This window comes from Megalobrama amblycephala, linkage group LG22 (genome assembly GCF_018812025.1).
Source record: "Megalobrama amblycephala isolate DHTTF-2021 linkage group LG22, ASM1881202v1, whole genome shotgun sequence".
NCBI classification, from domain to species: domain Eukaryota; kingdom Metazoa; phylum Chordata; class Actinopteri; order Cypriniformes; family Xenocyprididae; genus Megalobrama; species Megalobrama amblycephala.
In genome coordinates, this window is record NC_063065.1 from 19,448,578 (window position 1) to 19,465,869 (window position 17,292).

At 35.7% G+C, this 17,292-nt stretch overlaps 2 protein-coding genes across 3 annotated transcripts in view; one reads left to right on the forward strand and one right to left on the reverse strand.

Moving 5' to 3' along the window:
- The first annotated feature begins 354 nt into the window (after positions 1 to 354).
- uba5 (ubiquitin-like modifier activating enzyme 5) lies at positions 355 to 9,285 on the forward strand. 2 transcript variants are annotated; one of them, XM_048174322.1, is made up of 12 exons: positions 355 to 678; positions 780 to 825; positions 923 to 1,012; positions 1,325 to 1,434; positions 3,242 to 3,328; positions 3,404 to 3,488; positions 4,261 to 4,365; positions 5,024 to 5,151; positions 6,944 to 7,079; positions 7,874 to 7,949; positions 8,039 to 8,145; positions 8,704 to 9,285. In XM_048174322.1, the coding sequence occupies exons 1-12, from the start codon at positions 530 to 532 to the stop codon at positions 8,779 to 8,781; spliced, it is 1,197 nt and encodes a 398-aa protein (XP_048030279.1). In that variant the 5' UTR covers positions 355 to 529; the 3' UTR covers positions 8,782 to 9,285. The 2 variants fall into 2 exon arrangements, with proteins under 2 accessions (XP_048030279.1, XP_048030280.1); XM_048174323.1 differs by lacking the exon at positions 355 to 678 and having other exon boundaries at positions 775 to 825; positions 923 to 1,007.
- Positions 9,286 to 12,441: 3,156 nt separating this feature from the next.
- nphp3 (nephronophthisis 3) overlaps positions 12,442 to 17,292 on the reverse strand; it is a 38,950-nt gene continuing 34,099 nt past the window's right edge. Inside the window, exons 25-28 of the mRNA XM_048174795.1 lie at positions 14,259 to 14,499; positions 13,927 to 14,052; positions 13,708 to 13,823; positions 12,442 to 13,139 (exon numbers count right to left, since the gene is read on the reverse strand). Of these exons, the coding sequence (XP_048030752.1) occupies positions 12,974 to 13,139; positions 13,708 to 13,823; positions 13,927 to 14,052; positions 14,259 to 14,499 (649 nt within the window). The 3' untranslated portion in view covers positions 12,442 to 12,973. The remainder of the gene's footprint in view (positions 13,140 to 13,707; positions 13,824 to 13,926; positions 14,053 to 14,258; positions 14,500 to 17,292) is intronic.

Sequence of the window (17,292 nt, forward strand, 5' to 3'; positions counted from 1 at the left end):
AAATAATATATATTTAATAATATTCTAAATACAATGAACAACTTTTTTTTCGCTCGCGAGACTCCTGTTACCAAAGTTACACATCCATTAGAGCGACGTCCGATTCTTTTTAATGAACAAAACTGATTCGTTCACATGCAAAAATACATAATAGTACATATATAGTAGAATAATACATATATATTATTTGTGACTCATGTTTCAAAAAAAAAATAAATAAATAAAATAACAGGAAAAAATGGTAATAAACAGCAGTATGAGTTTACATCTGATCCCGCGCAGTTTTATTTAAAAGAACTGTTCGGACGAATCGATTCGCGGGAATCATTATTTGTGGGACCTTTCGTTCCTGTGAAGCTTGTGTTTCACTCCGGACTCAATATCGAGAGACACTTTTCGCCAGCTGATTTCTAACAGTGCAGACGTGTACATGAAGTATTTTTAATCGTTTCTGTGCTTTGTTTTTGCCCCTCTCTAATCGGATCACATCAACCCGTGTTTATTGGAATAGAGGGTCTTTACAAACGAAATGGCCACCGTTGAGGAACTGAGGCTGCGAATCCGTGAGTTAGAAAACGAACTAATTAAATCCAAACAGAAGCAAAGTGATGCTGAACATCATCTCAGACCAAAGATTGACAAAATGAGCGCTGAAGTCGTAGACTCAAACCCATACAGGTGAGCATTTTAATCCTGCTGTGTTTATAGACTGACATTGGACATATGGAAGGCTTAAACTGCTCCAATTTTTAAAATTAATTAGCCTAAATGTCTTACAGTCGTCTGATGGCACTCAAAAGGATGGGCATAGTGCAAGATTATGAGGTAAACATTCTTATTTATTCTTTTATGAGACTTTCATAGTGTTGACTACTGCTTGTTCGTGTTCAGATGACAACTATCCACCTGCTGTCATTCACAGAAAATCCGCTCGTATGCTGTGGCAGTAGTGGGAGTTGGAGGGGTGGGGAGTGTCACTGCAGAAATGCTCACCAGATGTGGCATTGGTAAGGTAATGCACTTTTATCATCATTCCTCAATATTTAGATCTAATATATACTCTGCGTCATAGTGTCATGTGTCAGAGACAGTGAATCAAATGTAGAAATGCACTGATTGGCCAGTCTATAGCGTGGTGCACCCCTATAATGTTGTTCAATTGAAAGTGGTGCATCCCTCAAGCCTTGTATTCCTGTAGTGTGTAGTGCTGGTTCGAGCACAGTGGGGAAGCCAATAGCATAACCCCTGGAGACATGCCTTAGCTCTGCAGTAACAGACTGTCATGCCTTTTTTTTTGCTGTGTCTGTGATTTCCTTCCCTGCAGTTGCTGCTGTTCGACTATGATAAGGTGGAGCTGGCCAACATGAACCGCCTGTTCTTCCAGCCACATCAGGCAGGACTCAGTAAAGTTGAGGCTGCAGAACATACTCTTAGGTAAAGGGGCAATTTATCATCTTACGCTTTACATAAATGTATTCAACAGTACACCGCATTGAAGGGCATTTTATATACATTTCATGTAAATGCTGTTCTTTTGACTTTCTTCTCATTGAAGAATCCTGAAAAAAAAGTGTCACGGTTTCCACAAAAATATTAAGCAGCACAACTGTTTTTAACATTGATAAAAAGAAATGTTTCTTGGGCAGCAAATCAGCACATTAGAATGATTTCTGAAGGATTATGTGACACTGAAGACTGGAGTAATGATGCTGAAAATTCAGCATATTTACTATTAAAATACAGTTTTATTTTACTTGTTTATTTTACAATATAATCAATATAATAATATAATATAATAAAAATTCACACTGTAGGGGGTAAAATCTGTGTTTTTGGCGGGGTTCCCCTGGTCAAATTCGCATTCCAGAGGCTAAATAATAGTTATTTGGGGTCACTATAACCCGCAGCAACAGTGTAAAAGCAGCCCAATTTCGCGGGAAAACCGCAGACTAGGCAACACTGACGGTAACACACACACAAAACATGTTCCTTAGCTTTCTATACACAGTTTCTATATACAGTTAGTTATAAATACTATAACCCACACCATAACCATAATAGAAAAGAAAAAAAAAATTAGCTTACAAATTAGGTTGTTTTGGGAGATTTTGTCAAGTTTAAAGGAGCCATTGAATTGAAAATTGAATTTACCTCGGCATAGTTGAATAACAAGAGTTCAGTACATGGAAATGACATACAGTGAGTCTCAAACTCCATTTGTGTAAAAGACCTCCGAAGAACAGGCGAATCTCAACACAACACCGACTGTTACATAACAGTCGGGGTGTACGCCCCCAATATTTACATATTACACAAGGGCAGCCAGTATTAACGTCGGGATCTGTGCACAGCTGAGTCATCAGACTAGGTAAGAAAGCAAGAACAACAGCGAAAAATGGCAGATGGAGCAATAATAACTGACATGATCCATGATAACATGATATTTTTAGTGATATTTGTGAATTGTCTTTCTAAATGTTTCATTAGCATGTTGCTAATGTACTGTTAAATGTGGTTAAAGTTACCATTTATTACTGTATTCACAGAGACAAGAGAGCCGTCGCTATTTTCATTTTTAAACACTTGCAGTCTGTATAATTCATAAACACAACTTCATTCTTTATAAATCTCTCCAACAGTGTGTAATGTTAGCTTTAGTCACGGAGCACTATCAAACTCATTCAGAATCAAATGTAAACATCCAGATAAATACCATACTTACGCGATTAGACATGCTGCATTACAAACACTTTGTAAAGATCCATTTTGAGGGTTATATTAGCTGTGTAAACTTTGTTTATGCAGTGATAGAGTCGAGAGCTCGGGAGGGGGCGGAGAGCGCGAGCAATTAAAGGGGCCGCAACCTGAATCTGCGTATTTCTAATTAGGCCTCAAAATAGGCAGTTAAAAAAAATTTATTAAAAAAAATCTATGGGGTATTTTGAGCTGAAACTTCACAGACACATTCAGGGGACACCTTAGACTTATATTACATCTTGTAAAAAAACGTTCAATGGCACCTTTAAATTTGTTCCCTAAAAAACAATACATGCACACCAATGGTATTTTTTTTTATTATTAATGAAAATCCACCTCAGCTGTCTCTAAAGTTTTTTTTTTTCAACAAACTTTAATGTGGTTTAGAAATTATGAATTGAGGGGACATTGATTTGCAAGCATTTTAATGCATTTTAGCTGATATTTCTCATTATAATGCTAAAAAACATGTTTTCCTGCACAGGAACATTAATCCAGATGTTTCTTTTGAGACCCACAATTACAACATCACCACAATGGACAACTTCACGCATTTCATGGACCGCATTAGGTGATTATTTTTTTACTGCCTCAAAGCTTTCTTCCTCATTTCGATTTGTTTGTAATAAACCTTTTGTGTTTTCAGTCATGGAGGACTCGAGGAGGGGAATCCTGTAGATTTGGTCCTCAGTTGTGTTGATAACTTTGAGGCTCGAATGGCCATTAACACAGTGAGTTCTTTGCATTAAACTACGTTAAGCTATCGAAAGAACTGTATTTGTTTTCCAATCTTTTAGCATTTTCACTCGCCACAATTTTGACATTGATTCCATGGGGGAAAACTGTCATTCATATCATAATTTGGCATCAGGTATATTAATATACCTGCTGTCTAAGACCTGACGCACAGATCTATTATGTATCCATCCGGATACAAAACTGTGTTTACGTGAATACACGTTAAGACCTGCATTTTGCCATTATTTTGTGTATTTGACTGTTTAAACACAATATATAAGCAGTGAAAAAGAATTCAATTTGCTACGAGCCCATACTATGAGGCGGTTCATGCTCGGGCACTTTGGGAATGAGTAAAATTATGCACAATACGTGCAATCCCACACTAAAATTTAATCCCTGTGACCCCAACAATATTCATCCGGAGCAAATGAAATGAGTGAGTGAGGGGAGGCGGGTGTGTGTCAACTCTCTGTCGGAGAGATGAGAGAGTGAGAAAGCGCAGCTGGTGTCCTGTATCTATTCTGCGGAAAATGAGTATTGGAAGTGCCATTTCAGTATCGATATGTATCGAAAAATCTGTATTTTTGACAACACTACATTGCACATAGTTTTTTATTCAGATGCCATTTGACTACATTTGAAAAATGTATAGCCTATATTATATATAAAATTCAATATGTATATATATATATATATATAATGATATATAAATTTAGCCACTACAAATCAGCAATTACTTAGATGTTTGTTTCTCTCTCATAGGCATGTAATGAGTTGGGTCAGACCTGGATGGAGTCAGGCGTCAGTGAGAATGCAGTTTCTGGACACATCCAGCTCATCATCCCTGGAGAAACAGCCTGTTTTGCTGTATGATACACACTTACACCACCAAAAAAAAAAAAAAAAAAACATTATGGGCCAGATTTACTAACACTGCTAGTGTTAAACCACTGTCAGGATTTACTGAAGACATGCAGTGAGTAATTAGCGATGAAAATGTGTGGACAGTTATTTTTGCGGCTGACCTCATTTTAGAAGTTTCCCTTTCAGACTAAATATTTATGGGAGGAGAGTATTTGGATAAATCATGCAACGAGATTTACTATTTATTAAGGTTTGCGCTATTCATTTTTCTGGTATTTACACCCAAAAAAAGCATGTCTTAAGTCACTTTGCGCCTTTGTTCTTAGATCACATGCTCCAGATATTATTGGCTCTGCTTGTTTGCAACCCTATGCTGCTCTAGACTTCACTGGTCATGGAAATGGCTGTGCTGTGTTCTTTAATGTGCGCAGAACCTTCCACTCCCATCTGCACTTTAATGGGATTGTGGTCTATGCTAATTTGCCCTGTTTAGTAAATCTAGCCCTATATGTCTTGAATCTGAATTGAATGATGAATGAATGATCTTAAAAATGATCTCATATGGTTCTCTTCGAGTTTCTGTTTTATAAAACATTGGTTATTTCTGTCAAATGGGTGGGAAAGGTAACAGTGGTCTGATGCAGTTGTGTCTGTGTGTCAGTGTGCGCCTCCCCTCGTCGTGGCTGCAAATATCGATGAGAAGACTTTGAAGAGGGATGGAGTGTGTGCCGCCAGCCTGCCCACCACAATGGGAGTGGTCGCCGGGCTCCTTGTGCAGAATGTCTTGAAGTAAGGACCACATCACAATCCTGAGGATTGAAACCACACTGATTTGAATCCTAAAAAGCCTACTGTATCATATTTGATACACAATTTATAAAGGTCTTTAAATTATCAACATGATCAAAACTTAAACAATCTACTACATGCCCTCATCTGATTAATAGTTCATACTTTTTAGCAAGTAGAAGGCCTTTTAGCATAATTCCAAAAAACGTCCCCCTTCAGGTCGTTGTACATGTCTTGTTGCTGTGAAATCTTGAGCAATTTTTATAAAGTAAACATAAGAATGACTTTTATATTGATAGTAGGGCTGTCAAAATTAACTCGTTAATGCAAAACTTTAATGTTAGGTGTGATTAATCATGATTACAGAAAAATGTTTGATGAATTAATTCATTTTTATTAATTGATTGACAGCACGAAATATTTCAATATCAACATTTACTGGACTGAAGCAACTAAGGTTTACTTGATTATTCATAAATCCTTTTTTTTTTTTTTTTTTTTTTTTTTTTTTTTGAAAAATCATGTTAAGTTAACCCAAAAATGAAAAATGTCATTAATAACTCATCCTCATGTCGCTCTTCAGAACACAAATTAAGATTTTTTTTGATGAAATCCGTTAGCTATCTGGCCTCCGATAGACTGCAACACAATTACCACTTTCAAGGCCCAGAAAGGGAGTAAAGACATTGTTAAAATAGTCCATGTGACTACAGTGGTTCAACCTCAATGTTATGAAGTGACAAATACTTTTTGTGCGCAAAAAAAACCAAACAAATAATGACTTTATTCAACAATTTCTTCTTTCTTCTCTTCCATGTCTAGTATATATATAATATATATATAGTATAATAATAATATATATAATAATATATAATAAAATATATATATATATATATATATATATATATATATACACACACACACACACACACACACACACACACACACACACACACACACACACAGTTTTTAACAAAATTGTAATTGAGAAAACAAATATTTTAGGAATCTGTCAAACTTATTTCAAACTCAACTCAATTTTGGTGTCATTTATTAGGCAAATAACAAACTGAAGCAACTAAATAGTCTTTATTCACACATAATAACCACAAAAATATGTTTTATTTTTATTTTGTATGGCCTCCTTTGGCCTTGAGAACAGCTTTCATTCTTACTAGACTTGTTTTTATGTACTTTTCCACAGCCTCTGTTGTTATTGACTTCCAAATAGTTTCTAGTTGTTCCCAAAGACTTGTTTTGATGACATTTTTGTATGATCTATCTTCGAATCCATTAAATAACAATAATTATATTTTAGCATTAGAAACACTACTGTGACTAAAGAGCGTACACATACTGGACTGGATTAAAGAATTACAGAAACATAATTTTTTTTGTTAATCACCAATACTGTTAGTTTAGGGCAGCTGTTACATAAACCTGACATTGAGTGGTGGTCTAATAAGTTTAAGCAGTGTATATTGTCTAAAGGTTTAAAGTTTTTCTTACTATTATTTCATATGTCAGGCTTAACAGGGTTAAGATTACACCATAACCACAGGTCTAACTGATGTATCCTATTTCTGTTTAGTTATACTAATTATTGTCATTACTTTGTGGATAGTAAATGCTGTAGTATCACATAAATTCCATTAGATGGCAAAATAAAGCCATTTTTGGCCTAGCAGGGGATAACTGAACCTTGCAAACTCCCTTTAGCCCATGGTCATTTCAGTACTGTCCCAAAGGACTTTAAAACACATGGTCTGGAATGACATTGTCTGTGTTGTAGGTTTTTGTTGGGGTTTGGGACAGTGAGTTATTACCTGGGTTATAATGCCATGCAGGATTTCTTCCCAAGCATGGCAATGAAGGCCAACCCACAGTGTGATGACACACACTGCAGACGACAACAGGACGAGTACAAGGTGACACTGTAGATGCAAACATAAACACTCATTTTTATGTGTTACTGCTAAAGGATGGAATACACTATACAACTTTTTCCCCCGATTTACAGTCTGGAAAAGTTGACACTAGTTGATGAAAGTCAGAGCCAGTCTGCACATTTGAGTTGACAGATTTCACAGTAAATCACATGGTGTATGATGAGCACAGACTCAGATTTTTTAGCTTCAGACTATGATTCTATCCAGTCGGATGATGTTTGATACTTTGAGACGATTTTAGAACACATATTGTTTTCATTTGTCACGCATCTTCTAGCAACTCTGTTAAGTTTGTTGTTTTTCGGAATGGTTTGAAACTCTTGTAGTATATGATCCTCAGTCATTTAGTATTCAGTTTTTCCACTGTAACTATTTATTAAGTCAGCAAGAATATGATGCCTAGTGTTATAAAATCTGTTCAGATTTTAAGTCGTGTAGTGTATTCCAGCCTTAATGTGAATTTTTTTGCACCTTGATAGTTCAAAATGTGATTTATCAAGTAATATTTCAATATTATTAAACCACAACATTGTTAAATTCTTCATTCTTGAATTCCAAAGGTGTTCATTAGTTTTTATTTTAGATTAGAACATTTTCAGACAATTTATCATCGTCCTGATTCTGACTGCCGAGTAGTTACACAGTTCCAAAATATTAATGCCGACTTGTTTCACCTCAAGTTTCTTCATCAGTGATGTAAATAAAATCAAACTGGGCCAAAAACCAATAAAATATCAATATCAACAATCTATCATTCTTTGCTTGTTTTCCAGAAAAAAGAAGCAGAACATCCAAAGCAGGAAGTGGTTGAGGAAGAAGAAGAAGTTGTGCATGAAGACAATGAATGGGGTTGGCATCCCACATGCAAAACACAACAGATTCCTCATTCATAAAACAGAAATCCAAGTAAGCCTGAATGTGATTCTGTTTTCTGACAGGCATTGAGCTGGTATCAGAGGTGTCAGAGGCGGAGCTACAGGACGCATCAGGACCGGTACCAGATCTACCAGAGGGCATTAATTTAGCCTACACCATACCTAAGAAAGTACGAACCACTGAAATATAACACAACACTTTGGTTTTTCAGAATGTTTTCCTTAATAAAAAAAAAAGCCTAGTAAAATTGAATTAAAGTAAATGCAAATAATGTTTTAGGCCAGATCAATAATGCCTCAAATATCCTATGAGAACATAAAATGCAATTACCTAACAAACAATTATACTAATGTTTAAAAAATTTAAAAATGAATACTTATATTCAGCAAGGATTCATTAAATTGATCCAAATTGACATTTAGAACATTTACAAAAGATTTCTATTTCAAATAAATGCTGTTCTTTTGAACTTCTATTCATGGTTTCCACAAAAAATATTAAGCAGCACAACTGTTTTCAACATTGATAATAAGAAATGTTTCTTGAGCAGCAAATCAGCGTAATAGAATGATTTCTGAAGGATCATGTGACACTGAAGACTGGAGTAATGACTGCTAAACTTCAGCTTTGCATCACAGGAATAAATATATTTTAAATTATATTCAAGTAGAGAAGAGCTTGAAATAAATAAGCCTTGGTGAGCATCAGTCTTCTTTCTCTTTGCCAGGATGGAGAATCAGGGGAGACAGTAGAAGAAACAGACCAGAGTTTAGAGGAACTGATGGCTCAGATGAAAAATATGTAAGGAGACAAGCAAGATGAAACAGGCATCCTTGAACTCTCCCACAGACACTGAAAACAAACTCATTATTATTTTATACTTGTAAACATGTAACATCTGAGGTCTCATACTAAATCAGTTGGATTTAGTTTTTTATTGTTTTTGCAAAACAACCTGTATCACTCAAGATGTTTACAGGTTTACTTTGACTGAAAGTCTTAATACTCAATTACCATTGTTAATCTTTCATTTTTGCAGTGTTGAGGTTTCAGAGTTGACAGCTGGTAATAGAACTAATTTGAGTGGCTGTTTATATGTTTAACAGCTGTGGAGGAAAAGGATGTTACTTCAACCACAAATCTAAATGTAATGTCATTTCTAATACTTGTGCTTGTAGAGACCCTTCGTGCTTAGAAAGAACATCACACAAATATTTTCAGACAATTTATTATCGGCCTGATTCTGACTACTGTACTGAATGGTATGACATTGAAATAATGCAAAAAATAAATGTATTGTTACATTCCATTTTGCTTTTCCTGCATTTCAACTTGTAGATAAATATAAAGGAACCTTAGCAAGGATTGTAAAATCTGTTTTCCACTGAATTGAGTATCTCTTCAACTGTTATTTTCACTCAATTTTGCATTTATTGGTATAATACACAATGTTCTTTTGTGCATGGATCACGTGCATTAGAAGAATTTGGGTATAAAATACACCTCTTTTGGCAGTGAAGTAAAAAAAATAAAACACCTACGCACTGACACAAATCTTCTAATACAATATAATGTAATACAAGCCATAATGGAAGATTAAAGTCAGTTATTTGATAATTAGCATGTCCCCAACAGTTACAAGATGATTTTGCTACAAAATGAGGCACATTAGTAGAATGATTCTGCTTTAGCACCTTTCCAAGTACAAGTAGTGTTTAAATATTTGCATTTTAAGTATTTGCAGACACTAAAAAAAAGGAGTTTGAAATTTCTACCATTTTGCAATCCATACAGTCTTTCATACTCATTCATTCATACATATATCTCTCCTATGTAAACAGGTGGCCAACAAAACTTGGCACATGTGATTTTATAGCAAGGTATTTCACATGAGAGACAATCTGCAAAGTTAAAAAAAAAAAAAAAAAAAGTACAATTTCTAAATATCAATATATTACGGAAGAGGATTAGGGCCAAGCAATAATAAAAAATAAAAAAACATCTCGAGATTAAAGTTGTTAAATTTCGAGAAAAAACGTGTTAAATTTCGAGGAAAAAGGTCGAGATAAAATGTTGAGAATAAACTCGTTAAAGCAGAACTAAGTAACTTTTTTTACCTTCATAAATAGTTTTCTAAGTCCTTACGATGGTTAATTGACTTGTAGTGGTGTATTTGAGGCGAGCACTAACCCCCTCTGGCACGTCTACGCCAGAATACAGCACTTGCAACTTGAGCTACACCGACCCGAAACAATCTCGCCTCATGTTCACGTTCACGCGAGAGTGACAAAATGCTTTACGGTAATTCAAAAACAATGTATATATTATGACTTTATTAGACAATTTCGAAAATTACCCACCTCCATCGAGTGTACTGTATTTGCAAATTACCCACCTCCTCTTTCTTGTACTGTATTTGCAAAACTACTGCGCTGGTGAGCGTTGTAGTCGTTGTAGTCCAGAGCTGCGCTTGGAGTATTTACGACAGTGTGATTCACTGAAGGAAACTGTAGGGGGAGCTTCGCAAATCTTACTGAGTTCCGCTTTAAATTACGAGAAAAAACTCGTTAAATTTCAAGAAAAAAGTCGAGATAAAATGTTGAGAATAAACTCGTTAAATTACGAAAAAAACGTGTTAACTTTCGAGAAAAAAATCGAGATAAAATGTTGAGAATAAAGTCATTAAATTACGAGAACAAATTTGTTATGAGAAAAATGTCATTAAATTTAGAGAAAAGTCAAGATAAAATGTTGAGAATAAACTCATTAAATTATGAGAAAAAAGTCGTTAAATTACGAGAACAAATTCGTTTAATTACGAATTTGTTCTCATAATTTATCGACTTTTTTCTCGTAATTTAGCGATCTTTTTCTCAACATTTTATAGACTTTTTTCTCGAAATTTAACGTGTTTTTTCTCGAAATTTAACAACTTTAATCTGGAGATGGTTTTATTTTTTTATTATTGCTTGGCCCTAATCCTCTTTTCCGTAATATATAGGTCATATGGATATAGATGCACTTTTCAGTTGAACAGTCATTGTATAAATTAAAACAATATATACCAACACTGTCATTATGCATTACAAGAAACATTATTGCACATGCTGTGCTCTGTGGCGCTGAATCAAGTCCCTTACTAAAATATGTGAGACCTTTACAATAAACAAATATTAAATATAATAAAATCAGATCATTTTGATTACCTAATAGATAATCTCATGTTATAGTGTTTTGTACGGCTATGTATGACAGTTGTCCTTTTGTAATGCTGTGAAATATGCTTTGCACTTTACAACTGTTCTAAATTTAAGGTGAAGGTGAAAACTTTCCCTGCAGGAAGCAGGTAATAAGCCAGAGGAAGAAGTTGAGACTGAAACTTCCATCATGCTTAACTTCAATGTCGCCTGAATCTGTAAACAAGAAACTGCTGCACAAAGTTATGCTGAAGTCAGCGGTGACAGACACAATGTGATTAGATTAACTTATTAGCTTTTTGGCATCTCACTTCACATGCCATATGATGTGATTATATTTGTTTCCAGCATGGTTGTACTGTGCAAGTGAAAAGTGCTTTGGAAGAGACATGATTCTTAAAATACAAAGGTAAATGTACTTCTTCAACCAATGTTTGAACTTTATACTTAAGTTTATTATATATTTATACTCAAGTTTTTCATTTATTATAGTCAGTGATAATTGAAATAATAAATTGCATATCAAGCACATATAGTGAGAATATTGTTTTGCATTGCACAAACAATAACTATGGAGGCCTGTTGCTGTCTGAGAGAAGAAATCTTGGAATTGCACTACTGTTTCTTACATTTTGTAGCTGCGGCTTCATTTTTCATTATTGCGACAATATTTTCGTGCATTTGTGACTTCATGTCTCGTAATTACGACTTAACGTCTCACTTGACTATATCTCCTAAATGTTTTTATTTTAAAATTCAACACAGTTACCCTTCGTTTTTTACGGAAGAGGATCAGGGGCAAGCAATAATAAAAAAATAAAACCATCTAGAGAATAAAGTTGTTAAATTTCGAGAAAAAAGTCCAAATAAAATGTTGAGAATAAACTCGTTAAATTACGAGAAAAAAGACGTTAAATTTCGAGAAAAAAATCGAGCTAAAATGTTGAGAATAAAGTAATTAAATTACGAGAAAAAAGTCGTTAAATTACGAGAATTTTAACTAATTTGTTCTCGTAATGTAACGACTTTTTCTCGTAATTTAATGACTTTATTCTCAACATTTTATCTCAACTATTTTCTCGAAATTTAACGACTTTTTCTCGTAATTTAACGACTTTATTCTCAACATTTTATCTCAACATTTTTCTTGAAATTTAACGAGTTTTTTTCTCGTAATTTAACAAGTTTATTCTCAACATTTTATCTCGACTTTTTTCTCGAAATTTAACGAGTTTATTCTCAACATTTCATCTCAACTTTTTTCTCGAAATTTAACAACTTTAATCTCGAGATGGTTTTATTTTTTTATTATTGCTTGGCCCTAATCCTCTTCCGTAGTTTTTACTCTGAGGCAGTATTCAAAAAAAAACAACAACCCACTATTCTGTTCATGACGATTTCACTAAACTCTACTTTACAACACCTCATAGTGTAACAGCAGTGCACTTGAAATGTCACTGGTGCATACACTGATGCGCTAGAGTTATTTGTTACAACAGTCTTTGAAAATCACAGGTATAAAATGCTTACTTTCTCAGGTTTTGCCTTTTTGAGAGAGAGTACCTTTTATAAACCCAGTAGCAGTGAGCGAAACTCTCACGTGAAGACTGATGATTTATACTGTAAATTACAGTAGGAATGAGAACAGAGTTGGATCCCAATGCATATTTGATTGTTCCATGTAGACTTCATATGCTTGAGACATTCAAGCACAGGCCTGAACATAAGTGTGGCTGATGTGCATTCATTAATAGAGGTCAGAATACACCTTAGTTAAGTGTTGAGGGGTCCGGTCAAGTGTCACCTAGAGTTGTGAGGAAGGGCAGGGCTTCGCAGGCTAAAGGTGTCGCCGCTAGATGAGTGATGTGAGGGCGCTTTACCACACACCAGAGACGGCTCTGCCTCCTTTATTTCCATTGCTCGCTTGTACAGTTCAGCAGCCTTCTCGAAATCTCCCTCTTCATAGCTGAAAAAGAGAGTGGTTGCCATCGTGCAGTTACTAGAGTGTTCTGGCTGGATGCTATGTGGATACTTACTGGTACAAGTCATGATAGATATGATTTAGATATGACTTTTCCTTTATTATTTACATTAAAATATAACATTTACAATAAATTAAAAAGGCAAATATTTCCAAGGGACAACATAATAAACAGCAGGGGGCCTAATACAGACCCTTGAGGCACTCCATATATGAGTGCTGTAAATATTAGTCTTTTTGTGAAGACTCCAAATGATGCCTACTTTGAATCAACATTTAAAACTCAAATATTATCCTTACATTATAATATTACATGTATTATATTATAGCTGTACCATATCGACATTACTTTGAAACACTCATCAGTCTGTTAATACTGTAACTTTGAAACAAGCATTTTCTGTAAAGCTGCTTTGAAACTATGTATATGCATTGAAAAGTGAAGTGAAAAGCACTATACAAATAAACTCAAATTTAATTTAATTAAAATGAATGTGCCATGAATTTTATCTAATTCTAATTGACACAGCTGAGCTAATAAAATATGGCTAACCTGAGTACAGCCAGGTTTTTCAGAGTCTCTCCGACACGAGGGTGCAGTCGGCCAAGACTGTCCTCATATACCTTTAGAGCGCGCTCATACAAAGGCAGTGCATCACTGTGCTGCTTCTGCAACACAACCACACATCCCATGAGTCACATCATCAAATAACAAAGTGGACTGGATAGTTTTACAATTCGACCGGTGGCCGAAATCTGAGATGTTTCTCACCAGTTGGCAATAGAGCACTGCGAGGTTAACCAAAGCGGTAGCAACACTGGGGTGTTTGGGCCCGAAGCTTTTCTCTCTGATCTCAAGAGCTAGTTCATATAGAGGAACTGCCTTTTCCAGCTTCCCCTGGAACACACACACACACACACACACACACACACACACACACACACACACACACACACACACACACACAATTAAAAAGGGTCAGGAATTCATTAACAATTTTAAAATGAAAAAACATTGCAAAATTTATCTATGCATAATCGGCCCTTTACTCCCACATGTTATGCAGAACTGGTGTTTTGTGAGTCTTTCCTGTGGTTTCTCACCCTGCGTTTGTAGAGCATGGCCAAGTGTTTGAGTGTATAGGCAAGAGATGGGTGATCTGGGGCAAGAGCTCGTTTGCGGATGTCTAGTGCTTTTTCGTACAGCTCCTCGGCATTCTCGTACTCTTTTCTCTCACTGTGGAGCGAGGCCAGGTTGTTCAGAGACTGAGCACAGTCGGGGTGATCCGGCCCCAGTACGCGCTGACGCATCTCCAGGGATCGGGTCAAGAACATCTTTGCGGCACTGGGTTATAAAAAAAACAGCATGTTAAAATGCCTATTGTATGACTGCAAATGGGAAGTGCATATTATGAATAAACTACTAAAATACTGGAAAAATAAGAACAATTTACAAACTCATTTAAAGGGTTAGTTCACCCAAAAATGAAAATTATGTCATTAATGACTCACCCTCATGTCGTTCCAAACCCGTAAGACCTCCGTTCATCTTCGGAACACAGTTTAAGATATTTTAGATTTTGTCCGAGAGCTTTCTGTCCCTCCATTGTAAATGTATGTACGGTAGACTGTCCATGTCCAGAAAGTTAATAAAAACATCATCAAAATAGTTCATGTGACATCAGTGGGTTAGTTAGAAGTTTTTGAAGTATCGAAATAACATTTTGGTCCAAAAATAACAAAAACTACGACTTTATTCAGCATTGTATTCTCTTCCGGGTCTGTTGTCAATCCGGGTTCACGACTCCGCAGTGACGCTGCTGACGTGTTATCCGGAGCGCCCGAGCTTCGTTTACAGTCTGAGGGAGACGCACGCTGTATTCAAGCTATTCTACATTGTTTGTATTTTGGTATTGCTATATTTTTTTAAAATGGTGCATAAGTGTGCATGTCGTGGATGTCCTAATCGCCAAAAACAACCACGTAAAAGTGCATTACCAACGCCGACAGATGAAAGGATTCAATGGAATCAATTCAATGGAAAGGATTCCGGAAGAGAATACAATGCTGAATAAAGTCGTAGTTTTTGTTATTTTTGGACCAAAATGTATTTTCGATGCTTCAAATACTTCTAACTAACCCACTGATGTCACATGGACTACTTTGATGATGTTTTTATTACCTTTCTGGACATGGACAGTATACTGTACATACATTTACAATGGAGGGACAGAAAGCTCTCGGACTAAATCTAAAATATCTTAAACTGTGTTCCGAAGATGAACTGTGGTCTTAGAGGTTTGGAACGACATGAGGGTGAGTCATTAATGACAAAATTTTCATTTTTGGGTGAACTAACCCTTTAAGCCTTTTCAGAGATAATTGACATTCCTTTCAATGTTTCCACTCATTTCAAAGCACATTTTAGGTGCCCAACAAGTACAAAACTTAAACTTTTAGTGCTTATCTTTTTGGTCTTTCTGATCTACTTGATATATTAAATTATTATCTCTTCACCAGAGATTGAATTGAGTGATCATTCATTGATCATCCGTCGTGTGGTTACTAAGGTGTTCTAGATGGTTGCTATGTGGTTACTTACTGGTCCAAGTCATGATAGATATGGTTTAGATATGACTTTTCCTCTATTATTTACATTCAAATAAAATATTTACAATAAAATAAAAAAACCTAATTATTTCCAAGGGACAGCATAATGAAAACAGCAGGGGGTCTATAACAGACCCTTGAGGCACTCCATATTTGAGTGTTGTAAATATTAGTCTTTTTGTGAAGACTCCAGATGATGCCAACTTTGGATCAACATTCAAAACTGTCAAATATTATCATTGTATTATAATATTACATGCATATTTCAGAAATGATTGACACTCCTTTCAAGGCACATTTTAGGTGCCCAACAAGCACAATACTTAAAATGTTAGCGCTTATCTACTTGATATTATTATCTCTTCACCAGAGTGAAGAATTAAAGGGATAGTTCACCCACAAATGACAATTCGATGTTTATCTGCTTACCCCCAGCGCATCCAAGATGTAGGTGACTTTGTTTCTTCAGTAGAACACAAATGATGATTTTTAACTTCAACCGTTGCAGTCTGTCAGTCGTATAATGCGTGTCAATAGGAACTCCATCTATAAGAGTAAAAAAAAAACATACACAGACAAATCCAAATTAAACCTTGCGGCTCGTGATGACACATTGATGTTCTAAGACACGAAACGATCGGTTTGTGTGAGAAACCGAACAGTATTTATATAATTTTTTACCTCTAATACACCACTATGTCCAACTGCTTTGCGCATTCGGTTGGTAAGGTCTGAGAACACGCTCTGACGACGGAATTGATCTCTCGTGTGTATATGTCTATGAGTGCGAGCGATCACTTCCGGCATCAGAGTGCATTCAGACCTTACACTGGATGTGCAAGGCAGTTGGATATAGTGGTGTATTAAAGGTAAAAAATTATATAAATTCTGTTCAGTTTCTCACACAAACCGATCGTTTCGTGTCTTAGGACATCAATGTGTCGTCACGAGCTGCAGGGTTTAATTTGGATTTGTCTGTGCGTGTTTTTTTGACTAATATAGATGGAATTCCCATTGCCATGCATTATAAGACTGACAGACTGCAATGGTTGGAGTTAAAAAAAAAATCATCATTTGTGTTCTATTGAAGAAACAAAGTCACCTACATCTTGGATGCCCGGGGGGTAAGCAGATAAACATCACATTTAAATTTTTGGGTGGACTATCCCTTTAAGTGATCATTCATTCAAAGTGGCATTATTTATTACATTTATACTCAGATAATGGTTTGCCATGCTGTGATGTAACTGCTGTGATGATTCTGTGATCAGATGACTTGTGAGTTTTACACTGCAACTGTGCTTTGTACAAAGATATTTTTGTGAACAATCTTCTTTGAAGGACAGTCAAAATGGCAATGCGAGTGTGCAGAAATGGGTATGATTTTGTGACCTTTGAACACTGCCGTGATGCAAAAAGCTCATGGGCAAACCAATGCGCATCACATGGGCCCAACACATGACTATTAATGTCCTAGCAAGGTTCCAGTGACAGGTTTGCTATTTTTGATGCCATCTGAAACTTTGGG

Excerpts from the sequence above, each read along its gene's own strand:
- uba5 (XM_048174322.1), top strand. The coding sequence starts at position 530 with ATGGCCACCGTTGAGGAACTGAGGCTGCGAATCCGTGAGTTAGAAAAC. Across the intron at positions 826-922 it reads GCATAGTGCAAGATTATGAG|AAAATCCGCTCGTATGCTGT; the intron begins GTAAACATTCTT and ends TGTCATTCACAG. Across the intron at positions 4,366-5,023 it reads GAGAAACAGCCTGTTTTGCT|TGTGCGCCTCCCCTCGTCGT; the intron begins GTATGATACACA and ends TCTGTGTGTCAG.